At 32.2% G+C, this 18,158-nt stretch overlaps 1 protein-coding gene across 2 annotated transcripts in view; it reads left to right on the top strand.

The window, feature by feature from the left end:
- Nucleotides 1–17,185, top strand: part of LOC127737233 (uncharacterized) — a 50,868-nt gene extending 33,683 nt beyond the window's left edge. The window contains exons 3-8 of one of the 2 annotated variants that reach the window (XR_007999282.1): nucleotides 2,681–3,178; nucleotides 5,781–5,812; nucleotides 6,560–6,634; nucleotides 9,718–9,775; nucleotides 11,150–11,283; nucleotides 14,085–17,185. Coding sequence is in view for 1 of the 2 variants with exons in the window: in XM_052247771.1 (XP_052103731.1) it covers nucleotides 2,681–3,178; nucleotides 5,781–5,812; nucleotides 6,560–6,634; nucleotides 9,718–9,775; nucleotides 11,150–11,212; nucleotides 14,085–14,141 (783 nt within the window). In the remaining variant the exon portion in view is untranslated. The remainder of the gene's footprint in view (nucleotides 1–2,680; nucleotides 3,179–5,780; nucleotides 5,813–6,559; nucleotides 6,635–9,717; nucleotides 9,776–11,149; nucleotides 11,284–14,084) is intronic. The other variant, XM_052247771.1, reaches the window with a different exon arrangement.
- The last annotated feature ends 973 nt before the right edge of the window (nucleotides 17,186–18,158 follow it).

Genomic DNA, 18,158 nt, shown 5'->3' with positions numbered 1-18,158 from the left:
AGTGCACGTGGTCAAAGTTAAGTTTTTTAGTTTTGGTCCTTTTTTCTTATACTATATACAATAGGTGAACTATATTTGGTGTATGGAAATATTTTAGGACGTACATGTCTGTCTCGCAGGTTTTATCTGACCTCAGTGTTAAAATTGGTGTTTTGGTCTATTTTTGTTCAACTATAAGCAATAGGTCAACTATATTTGGTGTATGGAATGTTTATCAGGTGTTTATGTCTGTCCGCCAGGTATCATATGACCTTAACCCCTTTTACATGGCTCATTGGTCAGTGTTAAGTTTTAATGCTGAACTTTGTTTCTTATTAAAAATAAGCAATAGGTCAACTATATTTGGTGTATGGAATGATTGTAAGGCGTATCTGTCTGTCTGGCAGGGTTCATATGACCTTGACCTTATTTTCATGATTCATAGGTCAATGTTAGTTTTTTTCATTCTTCACTGCCATCTTTAATCACAATAATCAATATCAATGGTATATCACTAAGTTATTTCACTCTTAACCACAGTTATCCAACATATCTTCATATAGCGGATAATAACCTAAACAATTAGTAGTATGAAGACGCTATGATAGTTGTCTTCATCAGGCCTGGCAGCAGCTTTAGCGTTGATTCAGGCATCAGCAGCAGCGACATCTCATTATTTACAGCTTAAAATTTATAATGTATGTCTGATAGCATTTACTTTCAACATAATTTCAATTAGAAATACACGACAGGCGAGACATTTCTGTGTGTCCACTCTTGTTTTAAGTTGAATTTATTCAGATTGGTCCACTTCATCTTTAGTGAAAGTATGAAAAAAAGTTTAATTGTGAAACTGATTTTTTTCATGATAATAGCCCAAAAATAGCTAAAAATTGATGAAAAATGGGAAAATCATCAAAATTGGGTACTTTCAAATGGCCGTAGCAAAAAAGTGCACCACCATATGATTTTTTCTTCACCAATTATTTTTTTACAGACATATAAACCCAAAAATCAGGTTAAAAAAAGTTTAATTCTAGAAATTTTTGGCTCCTCAGACATTTGTCAGAGGTGTACATCCTTAAGCAACATTGGGTTAGGCAAACATCTTGTCTACTTGACAGCAAACATCTATCCATCTATATATATATATTGATATAAAATAAATTGGGTGCAGGTTTTCCCATGAAAAAATATTGTTAGTAGAGGTTACAGATTAATTGACTATAGTAGATATTTGTGAGCATTTTCAAACACCGTACATTTAACAAGTTTAATGATGACAAAATTAAGGTAAAATTTAATAAAATTTCCAGATCCTTGGATTTCAGTTGCATTTATACAATGTATGTATGACAGGAACCAGTCTCTGGCAAACAGGAAGTCTATTTTCATATCCCTCTTTGGAACAGTGACATACATGTATCTCAATTAGATGACATCATACAGATAATAACATTAAAGGCACCACTTTTACTGCATTTCGACAATAAATGTCTTGTCAGTGATGCTCAAGCCCAAAATATTTGAAAATCCAAAACTTTTTCAAAATTTTAAGAGCTGATAAAACCAAAAAAAGACAAAATGTATAAGGGTTTTGATAAAGCTTTTACAACCATGATTGATACCTTATTCATCAGGGATGGCAGATACAGCATTATTTAGGGGGTACAAGGGGTTTGATAAAGCCTTTACAACCATGACTAATAACTTATTTATCAGGGATGGCTGATACAGCATTATTTAGGGGGTACAAGGGGTTTGATAAAGCCTTTACAACCATGACTAATAACTTATTCATCAGGGATGGCAGATACAGCATTATTTAGGGGGTACAAGGGGTTTGATAAAGCCTTTACAACCATGACTAATAACTTATTCATCAGGGATGGCAGATACAGCATTATTTAGGGGGTACAAGGGGTTTGATAAAGCCTTTACAACCATGACTAATAACTTATTCATCAGGGATGGCAGATACAGCACTATTTAGGGGGTACAAGGGGTTTGATAAAGCCTTTACAACTGTGACTGATATCTGATTCATCAGGGATGGCAGATACAGCACTATTTAGGGGGTACAAGGGTTTTGATAAAGCCTTTACATCCTTGACTAATAACTTATTCATCAGGGATGGCAGATACAGCATTATTTAGGGGGTACAAGGGGTTTGATAAAGCCTTTACAACCGTGACTAATAACTTATTCACCAGGGATGGCAGATACAGCATTATTTAGGGGGTACAAGGGGTTTGATAAAGCCTTTACAACCATGACTAATAACTTATTCATCAGGGATGGCAGATACAGCATTATTTAGGGGGTACAAGGGGTTTGATAAAGCCTTTACAACCATGACTAATAACTTATTCATCAGGGATGGCAGATACAGCACTATTTAGGGGTACAAGGGGTTTGATAAAGCCTTTACAACCGTGACTAATAACTTATTCATCAGGGATGGCTGATGCAGCACTATTTATGGGGTACAAGGGGTTTGATAAAGCCTTTACAACTATGACTGATATCTAATTCATCAGGGATGGCAGATACAGCATTAGTGTTATTGATTGTATTATAATTCATCAGGGATTGCTGATACAACACTTATTGCTATTGATTATTACACACACAATATACTTATCTATCATGATCTATTAGGTATATAAAAAGAAATGTTAATTTATCTTTCATGTTCAGAAGTCTGGACATCAACAGAACCAACAACAAAATCGGCAAGGACAGCAGCGTTATTTCTCACAAAATTCATGGCAGCAACAAAGCAGAAAAGGTCAAAATAGACAAGTGGTACCAAATCAGAGTCCAAGGCAAAATAGAATAGGCTTACAAAATAGACAAAGACAACAAGGTCAAAACCAACGACAAAATAGACAAATTCAACAAGGACAAATCCCAAGGCAAAATATGCAGCAAGGATTTTATCAGCATGATTCTAGACCCAACCGTGGAAGAGGGCGAGGTGGTTTACAAGGAGGAGGTGCACGTAGGCAAAATTTAGGAGTGAGGAATAACATTAATAATAATATAATGAATTTATCCAAGAAAAAGACGGAAGCATTGAAAGCACTTAAAAAAGCAAGGCAAACACTGCAGAAAATTAATCAGCAACAAAATCAAGGACAGCAGATTGTTGGATTTAAACGGAAAAACAGTTTACATACATCTATGTCCTCTTTGGTATGTATAAATACATTTCCTCTCTAGTATGTATAAATACATCTATTTCATCTATGGCATGTATAAATAAATTAATGTCCTCTCTGGTATGTATAAATATATTTATGTCCTCTCTGGTATGTATATATAAATACATCTATGTCCTCTTTGGTATGTATAAATACATTTATGTCCTCTTTGGAATGTATAAATACATCAATATCCTCTCTGGTATTTATAAATACATCTAGGTGATCTGTGGTATGTTTAAATATATATATGTCCTCTCTGGTATGTATAAATACATCTTTTTACTCTCTGGTATGTATAAATAAATCTGTCATCTCTGGTATGTATAACTATATCTATGTCCTCTCTGGTATGTATAAATACATATATGTCCTCTCTGGTATGTATAAATACATCTATGGTATGTATAAATTCATATATGTCCTCTCTGTTATGTATAAATATAGATTCTACCACTGTATCGAGTGTGATACGATATTTATCCACTCGAGTCAGTTAAATTTTTAAATATTTAAAATTTAACTGTCGAGAGTGGATAAATATCGTATTACACGAGATTTGGTGGTGGAATCTGTTTCTCTAATGATTTTCAAACAATATGCAGGCAAGCTTATTCCGTCTTTTCGAATGATCTGTGTTCTTTCTATGGGACGTCATCTGGCATGGTTGCCTTTTTTCATGCCGTCACAATAGGAAATTCAGAGGAAAGCAAGTAAATTCGACGTCATAATCGGATTTTAACCAATGAAGAACTGAGATCAAACGAACCAGACGTTGATTAAATTTTTTTATACAATGGGTGCAGAAAGGGATAAATTGACGAAGAATTAGAGAAATACATATATGTCCTCTCTGGTATGTATAAATACATATATCTGATGTTCAGTAGTTGTCGTTTGTTGATGTGGTTCACAAGTGTTTCTCTTTCTCGTTTTTTATATAGATTAGACTGTTGGTTTTCCCGTTTGAATGGTTTTACACTAGTAATTTTTGGGGCCCTTTATAGCTTGCTGTTCGGTTTGAGCCAAGGCTCTGTGTTGAAGACCGTACTGTGACCTATAATGGTTTACTTTTATAAATTTTTACTTGGATGGAGGGTTGTCTCATTGGCACTCATACCACATCTTATATCTATGTCCTCTCTGGTATGTATAAATACATATATGTCCTCTGGTACATGTATGTGTATTTATAAATCTTATATGAATCTGACATGTCTGGCATTGATATCAATTTCATGCTCTGGACAGTGGTCAGGTTGGCTTTCCAGAGTGAGGTCTGTTGTTCAGTCACTATGCCTTATAAGTATACAATATTGTCTGTTGGTAAGTTTGTTCATCCCAAAATTAGTTTCTGTTCTCTAACTTTACTTTGCCACAACCAAATGTTCTGAAAGATATACACAATGCTTATTACCAACAAACACAGATCAGGTTTGAATATGGGTGGCATCCCTTTTGCCGTTCAGTTCTTAAGTTATGTCTAGTCCCTTCATAAATGTAAAAATTGGCAAATTTGAAGTTTCTGTACTCTTAACTTTATTTTGCCACTACTTTGTAGATAGAAATTCACAGTAGGTCAAGGCTGTACACAAATATACATGTAGATGAATGTTCACAGTAGGTCAAGTCATGTACATGTAGGTAAATGTTCATAGTTAGTAAATGTTATACATATGTAGATAAATGTTCACAGTAGGTCAAGGCTGTACACAAATATACATGTAGATAAATGTTCACTGTAGGTAAATGTTATACATATGTTGATAAATGTTCACAGTAGGTCAAGGCTGTACACACATGTACATGTAGATAAATGTTCATGGTTGGTAAATATTATAAATATGTTGATAAATGTTCATAGTAAGTAATTAAGGCTGTACATGTCGATAAATGTTTATAGTAGATCAATAAAGGCTGTACATGTCGATAAATGTTTATAGTAGTTAAATGTCCACAGTAGGTAAAGGCTTGCTGTACAAATGTACATGTCAATTAATGTTTATAGTAGATAAATGTTCACAGTAGGTAAAGGCTTGCTGTACATGTCGATTAATGTTTATAGTAGATAAATGTTCACAGTAGGTAAAGGCTGGCTGTACATGTCGATAAATGTTTATAGTAGATAAATGTTCACAGTAGGTAAAGGCTGGCTGTACATGTCGATAAATGTTTATTGTAGATAAATGTTCACAGTAGGTAAAGGCTGGCTGTACATGTCTATAAATGTTTATAGTAGATAAATGTTCACAGTAGGTAAAGGCTGGCTGTACATGTCGATAAATGTGTAAAGTAGATAAATGTGCATCATGTTCATGGTTAGTAAATATTATAAATATGTTGATAAATATTCACAGTAGGTAAAGGCTGTACATGTTGATAAATGTACATGTAGATAAATGTTCATAGTAAGTAAATGTTATACATTTATTGATAATGTTCACAATAGGTAAAGGCTGTACATGTACACTAAAATCTTCATAGTAGGTAAATTTTTAACTACAGGAGGTTCTGTTGATGAAATATTGCATTCAATTTATACAATACTAATTACATGAATTACTAATTCTAAATTATTATATTTTCATTTGCAGATTGAGCAGCCTCCAGTTAAAAGACGAAGAAGGTAGGTAAAAAATGTCTTATATGGTAGTAATGTTGTCTGCTTGATTGAATCTAATATTATATGATAAATATCTCACTACATGTATATGTTGACAAGTCTGAGATAAACATGATAAATATCTCACTACATGTATATGTTGACAAGTCTGAGATAAATATCTCACTACATGTATATGTTGACAAGTCTGAGATAAATATCTCACTACATGTATATGTTGACAAGTCTGAGATAAATATCTCACTACATGTATATGTGTATCAAGAAAACTTTTATTTCCTCTTTATCATGTTTATCACAACTTTTGTATATTTAAATGGAACATAATTCTGAATTTTAGGCATGTAATTATATAATCAAACCAAAACAAATATGTAAATGACTTGCAGGAAGTATTATACTCAATAAAAAAGGATACAAAAGTCTTACATACATCTGAACTTATAATACTCAATAAAAAAGGATACAAAAGTCTAACATACATCTTAACTTACAATACTCAATAAAAAAGGATACAAAAGTCTAACATACATCTTAACTTATAATACTCAATAAAAAAGGATACAAAAGTCTTACATACATCTTAACTTATAATACTCAATAAAAAAGGATACAAAAGTCTTAACATACATCTTAACTTATAATACTCAATAAAAAAGGATACAAAAGTCTTACATACATCTTAACTTTTTATTCAAGTATGTGACCTTCAAAGTGTAATATAATAAACAAAACTTAATACATTTACAGATGGAGAAAACCAGCTGCTGTAGATGTAGATGACGGAATATTAACTGTGAATGTTGATAATTCAACTGTTGAACGGTAATATTAGTTATCACTTCCTGGTTAAATTAAATTCTTAACGAACAAAAGTAATTATTAATGTTGACAAGGAAACACTCAGAGGGTAAATAGAATTATTGACAAAAAATATTAAATGTTAATGTCAACATTACAACACTTAAAGGGTAACTTTGTGATTACATCAGTCTGTGCGAAACTATCTGACATTTGGTCCAACTGTAATGCCATATACCTCTGACCGAGAAGAATTTTTTTACTTAATTGTTATAATGCCTTCTATTTCAAAGATGTTCTCAAGAAACAATTCATGTCTTTTATTTATAAATAATTTATTCAAGTGTATATTTATCTCTATTCCACTGCTTCAATTCCCTGAACATTACTTAAATCAACCTTACAATTGGCAATTTATGGTACTTTTTTATTTACTAATTGTCAGTGAAATAAGAGTTTCTGGATTCATTCATGCAATGGAATGACCTTATCTGGAAACTCAGATTTTTACCAGTATCAGGGTTATGGTCACTGCTTTTACAGTATGGTGAAAAATGGTGATTGCTAAATTACTCAATGAAAAAGTATTTTACAATTGTAAAGTCTTTTTAAGGAACAGAAATTTATCATTCCCTATGCAACAAAAATGATGAGGTATAATGTTTTTGATGCCTTCCTCCTCTCATCAAATAGTGCCTTCAGTTTTTTATTGTACCCTTTTCAGATTTCCATTCATCAGAACCACTGATGTTTTTGACAGGAAAAACTTAATGAGGGATTATTGTTTGGAGGGGAACTAAAAAAAAATAGCCCAAATTATTTTTTTTGACATGTACCTTCAGTTTTATTGGGATCCTCTTCAAATTTTGATGAAGGTTTTCATCCAAACCACAGATAAGTTTGATAATCTGAAAAGGGTGAGTGATTTGTAATAATAATCATAATAATCCATACTATTTCTTGTCGCTGGAATAGCACCTTCATTATTATCAATTGGCATCAAAACCTAGGATGAGGCTGATAATCCGAAAAATTCGTAAGGGTTCCGCGGAACCCAGTGTCTCGCCTAGTTTTGCTGTTAATCGCAGGCTCAACAAAAATGAGATGAGGAAAAAATTTAATAAAAATAATCCTCTCGATACAATTTTTTTATTGTAAGAAGCTTCTGTCTAAGTTTGGTAAAAATCCAGGATAGTTTATGAATCTAATAAATGTTTTTAAAAATTGTAACTGCAGACTGTATGTAATGTTAACTGGAAGAAAAACTAAGTCCATTTATAAGTAAAATACGGAAAAACAGGAATTTTTTTTTTAAAATTTACTTCGGGATACTATCTTATGATCATAAACAAGCTTCTGTCCAAGTTTGGTAGAAATCCAGGATAGTTTGAGAAAGTTATTAAAATTTTAAAAACTTTAACCAGAGTGAATGTAATGTTTCCTGGCAAAAAAACTTAAGTCCATTTATAAGTAAAATACGGAAAAACAGGAATTTTTTTTTTTACAAAATTTACTTCTGGATACTATCTTATGATCATAAACAAGCTTCTGTCCAAGTTTGGTAGAAATCAAGGATAGTTTGAGAAAGTTATTAAAATTTTAAAAACTTTAACCAGAGTGAATGTAATGTTTCCTGGCAAAAAAACTAAGTCCATTTATAAGTAAAATACGGAAAAACAGGAATTTTTTTTTTACAAAATTTACTTCTGGATACTATCTTATGATCATAAACAAGCTTCTGTCCAAGTTTGGTAGAAATCAAGGATAGTTTAAGAAAGTTATTAAAATTTCAAAAACTTATAACCACAGAGTGAATATTTGTGGACGCCGACACCGACGGAATGTAGGATCGCTATGTCTCGCTTTTTCGACAAAAGTCGAAGGCTCGACAAAAATCATAAGTCCCTTCTTTGGTTCCATCTTCTGTCGTACCGACTGATAAATTGCTAATTTTTTTTCCTTTGAAATTGCATGAAATATTTGCCATTGGAAATTTTGGTGGTTCAGGTGTTTGAATATTGTGTTGGGTCAAATGATTCTTGTAAATTTTTACTACATGTAAAAAGTTGGAATATCTTTTTTAAAATCCTATCTTTTAATTTTCTTATCCTCAATTCTGTTTTACCATAACAAAATATGTCAATTGTGTGCTTCCTGTAGTTCAAAACAACATGGTAACTGATATACAAATAGAAATATGATAATTAAAATAACTTTTATGAATAACATAATTAAAATAACATGAATATCATAATTAAAATAACATGAATATCATAATTAAAGGGGCATTAGCTGTCAAATTCATGTTCACCGATTTGATTCAAATTCTCATATTTGATTTATAACAATGTAAAACATTTATCCAAATTATTAAAATTCTAAAATAAACAATTTACAGGGCATGGGCTCGATAATATGTAGCTTCGTTTTGTGTGTATTTTATTCTAGACGTCATCTAATTAACTATCGAGTTGACCTCCGAAGACCTCCGAATGTCATATAAGCGATATAAACATAAATATAGATATAAATAGATTAAGCGAACTTGGGCAATTGGATTTTTCTAGGTCTATTTAATTTCTTATTATAGATTAAAATATATGTTAATCATCGTTTTTACCTGTAAAAGAATGATTTTTTGTGGATCGAAACCAGTCAATCAAATGATTTACCTTTGTTACACTTTCAATGTTGACATTCTTTTCCTTTAAATAACTGATCACACACGATTCATGCTTTATCCATCTCTAGCTAAGGGGTTAAATTAAAGTTCACATGAATACAGATTCAATGAGGTCGAATTATTCACTTGCAAGTGAATAATTCATTATCAATGTTTCTTAGCTTATTTTGACAAAATTGAACCATACTGGCAGCCAAAAGCGAATTATTATTTCATTATTTCACTTTCATTAATGATTGAACGAAAAAAATCGTATTTTAGATTTTTTATATATCTTGTAGCTAGTGCCCCTTTAAAAACTTAATTTTGACATAGAAAGAAATATTTTATTGAATTTAGTTAAGGTGTTTGAACTACTTATTGTGATATGAATAAATTTCACATTTAAAGACACCATAGCTATACTATGTAATTATTTTGACAGTGGTCCTCGTCGAGGCAGAAGATTAAACAGACAAGACAATCTTAGGAAACAAATACAAGTAAGATAAAAGTATTCTTTCAAGTATTTCCTCTGTGAAGATTTTCAGGTTAATTGTTAGGCACTTCATTTCCTAGTTCAAAATTCAATTCATCTACCCCCTTGTAAATAATAGGAAAAAAAGGGGTGGATGATACCAAGGGGACATTCAAATCTCATGTCTAAATAAAAACTTACAAAACAACGGCAAAAAAATGAAAAACGGTGAAAAGACGAACAAATGCACAAAACACTACATGGAAAATAAAAGATTGAGCAAGACAAACCCCATGCAAACTAGGGACCGGCCCATGGTCTCGTGGTAGCGTATTTGCCTTGAAAGCGGTAGGTTGTGGGTTAGAACCCTGACCAAGTCAAACCAAAGACTTTAAAATTGGTATTTGCTGCTTCTCCTCTAAGCACGAGGCATTAAGGAGCAAGAGCAAAGACTGGTCAGCTAGGAGTCAGAATAATGTGTCCGGGTAAGGTGACATGTCTTCCTGCAGGCTGTTTGTTACCTTGTAAACTAGCACGTTAAAAATCCAGCTCAGCTTGTCGGTCTAGTACAAAGCCGGGTAAATATTCATATTACATTAACATGTTCTCGTCCTGAATATGTATATTAATTTGCCGCTGGACATTAAGCAGCCATCCATCATCATCAAAACCAGGAATGTACTGATGCTTTGGAAGTGTGAGCAGTTGAAATCTGCTTCATATGTGGCACCGGTGAAAGTGATGTAATACCATGTTTTTCCATGTATTGAAGCTGTAGCAATACGTGGTGATCACTTCTGTGATCTTTTATCATTGTCCCTGTAGGTGTCACACATTGTTAATCCTCAAGTTCTGAAAATTGCATGACAAAATTTAACCAAACTTGGAAAGAATATTCTTCAGGACATGAAGTTGAAGACCTGCTATTTTGATTTTTTTCAACCATAAACCTTCACCTTTTCTGCATATATTATTTGGAGAACCATCGCCATATGACATCCACAAAAATTAAAAATCGGCAATTAAAATATGTTACAGGCATCCATTTATTAAAAAATGAATAGTAAGCATGGAATATTGTCATTTGTTCTAAATATTTGTAGAAATAAAACAAAACATCAGTTATTCAATTTTTATGGTTGTGAATTTAAGCAATTTTGGTACTCCTCATTACAGAATCATGTTTTTTTTTTAGGTCAGTTAAAACCCATTTGTCTATGATTCAATATGGATTCAAAATCAAATTGATGGAATTATATAGTAAAACAGGAAAAATCTACAAAATAAACACAGAATGGAAACTTTTGTCTGTATCATGAAAAAACTATAAAAATAGGTGCAATTTGGGTACTCTTCAATAGAATAAATAGGGATTTATGTTTAAATGTTTATATTTTAGGCACTAAAACCATCAGAACAAGTGACTTATACAATGGAAAAACAGTTGTTCTCTCAACCATCAGTAAGTAGGATTTAAAACCATGGGAACATGTAACATACACCATGGAAAAACAGTTGTTCTCTCAACCATCAGTAAGTAGGATTTAAAACCATGGGAACATGTAACATACACCATGGAAAAACAGTTGTTCTCTTAACCATCAGAAAGTAGGATTTAAAACCATGGGAACATGTAACATACACCATGAAAAAACAGTTGTTCTCTCAACCATCAGTAAGTAGGCTTTAAAACCATGTAACATACACCATGAAAAACAGTTGTTCTCTCAACCATCAGTAATTAGGATTTAATTCCATGGGAACATGTAACATACACCATGGAAAAACAGTTGTTCTCTTAACCATCAGTAAGTAGGATTTAAAACCATGGGAACATGTAACATACACCATGGAAAAACAGTTGTTCTCTCAACCATCAGTAAGTAGGCTTTAAAACCATGGGAACATGTAACATATTCATCAGTTAGTAGTTTAAAACCCTAAATACATAACCATGGAAATAGTTGTTCTCTCAGCTGGCAGTAAGTACAGTTTAAAACCCTAAATATATAACCATGGAAACATTTGTACTCACAGGTCATCAGTAATTACAGTTTAAAACCCTAAATATATAACCATGGAAACAGTTGTACTCACAGGCCATTAGTAAGTACAGTTTAAAACCCTAAATATATAACCATGGAAACAGTTGTACTCACAGGCCATTAGTAAGTACAGTTTAAAACCCTAAATATATAACCATGGAAACAGTTGTACTCACAGGCCATTAGTAAGTACAGTTTAAAACCCTAAATATATAACCATGGAAACAGTTGTACTCACAGGCCATTAGTAAGTACAGTTTAAAACCCCTGAATATATAACCATGGAAACAGTTGTACTCACAGGCCGTTAGTAAGTACAGTTTAAAACCTCTAAATATATAACCATGGAAACAGTTGTACTCTCAATCATTTGTATGTATGCACAGTTTATAACCCTAAATATATAACCATGGAGATAGTTGTTTTCACAGGTCACCAGTAAGTACAGTTTATATCAGTTAATAAATAACCATGGAAACTGTTGTACTCGCAGGCCATCAGTCAGTACAGTCTAAATCCCTTGATAAATAACCATGGAAACAGTTGTTCTCACAGGTCATTAGTTAGTACAGTTTTAATCCCTTAATATTTAACCATGGAAACAGTTGTTCCTACAGGTAACAGTTCTCCCAATCATTGGTGCCTTTCATGTAACCATGTGGGATAGCAGTTTTTTATGCCCTCGCCGTAGCGGAAGGGGCATTAAGTTTTACCCTTGTCCATCTTTACGTACGTACATCCCAAAATTGGTTTCCATTCTCTAACTTTAGTTTGCCTCAACCAAATGTTATGAACCTTATACACAATGCTTATTACCACAAAACACAGATCAAGTTTGAATTTTTGGTGGCGTCACTTTAACCGCTCTAGAGTTATGCCCCTTTACAAATGGAAAAATTGCTGAATTTTTCGTTTCCGTTCTCTTTAGTTTGCCTCTACCAAATGTTATGAAACTTATGTACAATGCTAATTACTACAAAACACAGATCAAGTTCGAATTTTGGTGGCATCACTTTAACCTTTCTAGAGTTAATCCACTTTACAAATGGAAAAATTGCTGAAGTTTTCGTTTCCGTTCTCTAACTTAAGTTTGCCTCTACTTAATGTTATGAAATGTATACACAATGCTTATTACCACAAAACTCAGATCAAGTACAAATTTGGGTAGCGTCACTTTTTCAGTTCTTGAGTTCTGTCCCTTTATAACTTTATATGCAAACGGGGGCATCATCTGTGTCCCATGGACACATTCCCCATTTATTTTTCTATTATCTTGAAAACTATTATAGATAGGGAGAAACTTAAAATTGCCAAAAAATGATCAGCAAGACAAGTTCTACAAATTAGTCTACATGGTCGAAATCGTCAGTGGACTCCATATTAGAGCTATTCCTCTTTGGACGATATTTACCAATTTTTTGCATTTTTGCCTTATATTTTAAAAATAATGGCTAGATAGATGAGAAACTTAAAAGAGCAAAAATGATCAGCAAGACAAGATCTACAATTTGGACAATATGGAGGAAATCATCCGACGACTCTTTATTGAAATTGTTGCCCTTGAATGACGAATTTTACCATTTCTTTGTATTTGCCTTATATGATAAAAATTATAATATATAAATAGACACTTTAAATCACAAAAATGATCAGCAAGGCAAGATCTACTAACAAGTCAAATTTTGCCGATATAGTTAGTAGACTGTCACCCTTTATGGGAGTGATTGCCCTTAAATGAGGATTTTTTTTACCCTCTTTTGTGTTTTGAGCAAAAACTAAAGAAGATACAGATAGAGAGAAGCTGAACAGACTAAATGATCAGCAATACAAGATCAACAAAACAGAGACTTTTGTCATGAATTCTATTCTCGTCTACAATGTTGGAGAGTGTCCTTTGTTGAATCTGCAAATAGACCAAGTTGAACGACACAGGCTCTTTAGAGCCTCTATTTGTTATTTACCACAAATGTGAGCAAAATTTAAAAGAATAAAGAATGGAAATGGGTAATGTGTCAAAAAAATGTATGATATTTAACTCCTCCATCCGTTCATTCAGACCACAAGGCATGGAAATAAAACCCTAACATTTGTAATGAAAAGGCTTTTAAAAATAACTAGGTGAAATTCAACAAATTATTGCATGAAAAGCATTTATATGACTGCACAATTCTCCATGTTGGGTCTTCACTTCTTTCCATTTGGCTGCCAGTGAGAAACCACTTCCTAAGTGTGATAAACCCTGATAAGAGTTAGTGTTTCATATCTTTTACGTTATTGAATTTATTTCAGACCAGTTTAAGCCTTAGTGAAAGATTCAAACAAGAAGGAAGAAAGGTATTCTTTTGATGACAGAGAACTAAATCAGAGAGAATGAGAACAGAATGGAGATAACTGTTGGTGTTGACTGATGTTTGTAGTTTTGGTGGATGTTTATTGGTGCTGGAAAGTTCTTTTGTCATGATGGACCATGTCAGAGTGTAAAGTTTGTCTCTAAATGGAACATGACAACACATGGCTGATGTTGAAGATCATGGGATAGTTCTAGGAGAGTTTTACATATGATAGGCAAACTATCAAATCCTGCAGTATGAGATGACTAGTCCAGTTTTAAATACTTATCTTGTTTTCTTAAGTTAAACATTATACCAAAAATAGGTAAATAAATGGAATAGTTACCAAGGATCCTTTGCAGACAGCAATACATTGTTGGTTCTCGGTAAATTTTGTTCTTTAAGAAGTAGTTGAATTTATAAATAGTTTAAGATCAACTTTGATTTTTTTCATGTTTTGTTGTCCTTGAGTTTATAATATTATATTAATTTTCTTATTTGTTTTGCAAATAAGCAGATGTAAGGTTAAGTTAAATCTTTACAAAATATTTTGATGTTAAAACTTTTAAAATAAATACAGGTCAAATTTGACAGACTATTTTCCTTGTTCTTGAATTTTGCCTAATGAGTACATGGAAACTAGCTTAATTGAATTATATATGTAGTTTTTTATATATAACATTGACCAAATTAAATGTCATTTGAAATTTGGAGATGTTGTAAGCAATTTAAAACTGGCTAAATTGAATTTTTATATATTTCAATATTTTAGTGTTGTTGTTACTGTGTTATTGCCTTTGATAAGGTCAAAAAGAGGGACAAATCTAATTTTCTGTTCAATAATTTGAGTGAGCATATACAGGTAAAATTCTTTAAAAATCAGAACTGTCATTATGGACCATTAAACTGGGATCAAGTAGCCTGGTATCCATGATGAGTTTTTTACTTTGACATATTTTGCTTTTGGTAGGTCCTGAGTTAGGCTATTCATTATATGGAGAATTTGATGGTTTTTTTATATCATTGGTATGGTCAAAACTGTAGGGGAAAGTTGTCTCATTGGCAATCACACCACATCTTCTTATTTTTATATTTTCAATAATCTCACACAATTTGAAATTATATGTAAGCTACAAGTTGACAAATTATATGTGGTTTTCAAAAAATTATAATAAATTGAAATATTTTCTATATTTCAATTTATTATAATTGATTTGCCAAAACCATATATTGAAAGTAGTTTATGTGCATCTGTGTCTGGGAGCCCTTTTTAGTTTAGTTCAATATTTTGTTAACTTATTCATATTTCCATTTTTGAAGTTATATGCGAGTTGTTTCCTGTCACATATTTGGTCTGTTAGAAATTAAATTTTGTGTAAGAAAGTGTGTGGAGCAGACAATACTATACACTTGATGAAATCACTGAACTTCATACTAAAAGTTAGTCAAATATTTTGTCTTATGTAGTATTCATTTTCTGTTGGACCTAATAGCATGTAAGGTCTGGTACATTTCTTTCTTGTTTAAATTTGTTTATAACTGCACTAAGGACAATTTCTATCCTATGAAAGCAGATATGTTAGAAACTCAGGTTATGATATTAATTTTTCTGTAGTTTTTTTATGGTTAGTCCAATTGTTGCAGCTTGACTGTTATTTTCAATATTCTTGATTAGTTGTATGAATAATAATTGTATATTAAATCTATTGATGTGTGAATGAGTTGTTCAGTTCTCTCAGTTCTTGTATATTCTCCACTCTGTGCCTCATACAAGGACTTATTATTATCAATTAACATACTGGTCAATAAGTACAATGCTTACTGTGAGAAAGGAAATCATTAGGGCAGTATGAATTAAATGTTATCCCTTGACAGATTATTGAGATTATGAGCTAATGTGTGTAAACCAATCATTGGATGTTTATATTTGGTATTTTATAATATTTAGAATATATCTTTTTTATATTTCACTCTGTTGTAGAATTTATGTTTTTAGAAGTTGTACTCAAATGTTTTATTGGATACTCTTAATTACTAGAATTTTTGTATTATTAGATGAAGTGGCAAAGACTTAGACATACTGGTGCTTGTATATTATTACAACTGATAGTAGAACAATGATATTTAGTAATGTATAAGCATTGGCTCATCTTATTTTCATGGAGATTATTTGGCCTCACTCCTCACTTAAGTCTTTGTCCATTGATGTGAAACCTTTTCCATAATTTACTTCTTTGTAATTAAGTCACATTATGAAAAAAAACTAATGATAAGTCAGTGATATTTAGAGGCAGTTTAAGTTTAAGAACATCTCATATCCAATGAGACTATTTGCCTCCCCCCCCCTTCCACAAGTCATTGGTCATTAACTTCGAAACTTCTGCATACCTCATATGTTAATGGGCTGTTGTTTGATTTTCCACATTTGCATTATACTAAAGAAATATCTGTGTCAAAATGTAATCATATCTTTTTGTTAAAGTTATAGTTTATCAAGTATATATGTTATTTTGTTGATATTGGTGATAGGACATCATTAGTTATTTTGTTAGTTGTTGGTGTGAATGATATAAAGTAATACATTACATGTGAGAAATGAAATAAAAAGTCTACTCAAATAGATTGTTTGATATTTTGATGAAGAAACATTGCTGATTATGTGTGATTTTGATTTTATGAGCTATCTTGCTTCTGTTGGATTAAAATATGTTTTATGGTAGCTATGTAGTATATCTACTTAACTATAAGTAATGGCAGACCTTAAATGTCATCATTTTTATTTTCAATAGAATATTGCAATTGTTTACTTAATTTAGATGGACTTATCTGAAATTGTAAAATTGTTCAATTCATTCACCAAACATTTGTATTTCATAAGTTTTATTCATGCAACATGTATTTTGTATAATCTGCTCATAATGAAATCACTTAACACAATTCTTGAAGACAATAAACAATTTAAAAAAAAGGATTAGAAACTCTCTTTATAGCCCTTGATTCAATGGAGATTCCATTTGTATGTTTGTCAATTCAAGTACAAATAAAAAGTTGAATTTGCAATGTTACTATTTTTTTATGCCCCCGCCGCTAGGCGAAGGCGGCATTAAGTGTTACCCTTGTCTGTTCCGTCTGTCCGTCGCATACGTCCCCAAAATTATTTTCCGTTCTATAACTTTAGTTTGCCTCAACCAAATGTTGTAAAACTTATACACAATGCTTATTACCACAAAACTCAGATCAAGTTCGAAATTGGGCGGCATCACTTTTACTGTTCATGAGTTATGTCCCTTTATAAACAGAAAAATTTTATCGTTTCCGTTTTCTAACTTTAGTTTGCCTAAACTAAATGTTATTAAATTTATACACAATGCTTGTTACCACAAAACCCAGGTCAAGTATGAATTGGGGTAGTGTCACTATCACCTTTCTTGAGTTATGTCCCTTTATAACCTTATATGCAAGCGGGGGCATCATTTGTGTCCCATGGACACATTCCCAATTTATTTATTATGTTTAAGCTTCATAATCTGGGATTTAAGAAACATTTCCAGTTTGTGATCCAAAATGGTGGTAGCAGATCTTTCAGAGGTGATTTCACATAGCGTTATAGTCTTAACAAACTACTGGATGTAACTCCCTTTCAGAGATGATTTCACATATCTTTATAGCCTGAACAAACTACTGATTTCTCAAAGCGTTATAGTCTGAACAAACTGCTGCGTGTAACTACCTTTCAGAGGGGATTTCACAAAGTGTAATAGCCTGAACAAACTGCTGGATGTAACTTCTTTTCAGAGGTGATTTCACAAAGCGTTATAGCCTGAACAAACTACTGGACATAACTCCCTTTCAGATGTGATTTCACATAGCCTAATAGTCTGAACAAACTACAGCATGTAACTCCCTTTTAGAGGTGATTTCACAAAGTGTTATAGCCTCTACTGGATGTATATCCCTTTCAGAGGTGATTTAACAAATCATTATAGCCTGAACAAACTACTGGATGCAACTCCCTTTCAGAGTTGATTTCACA

This window comes from Mytilus californianus, unplaced genomic scaffold, assembly GCF_021869535.1.
Source record: "Mytilus californianus isolate M0D057914Y unplaced genomic scaffold, xbMytCali1.0.p SCAF_4, whole genome shotgun sequence".
NCBI lineage: Eukaryota > Metazoa > Mollusca > Bivalvia > Mytilida > Mytilidae > Mytilus > Mytilus californianus.
Note: the sequence above shows the minus strand (reverse complement) of the source record. Positions and strands in the feature narration are given on the sequence as shown.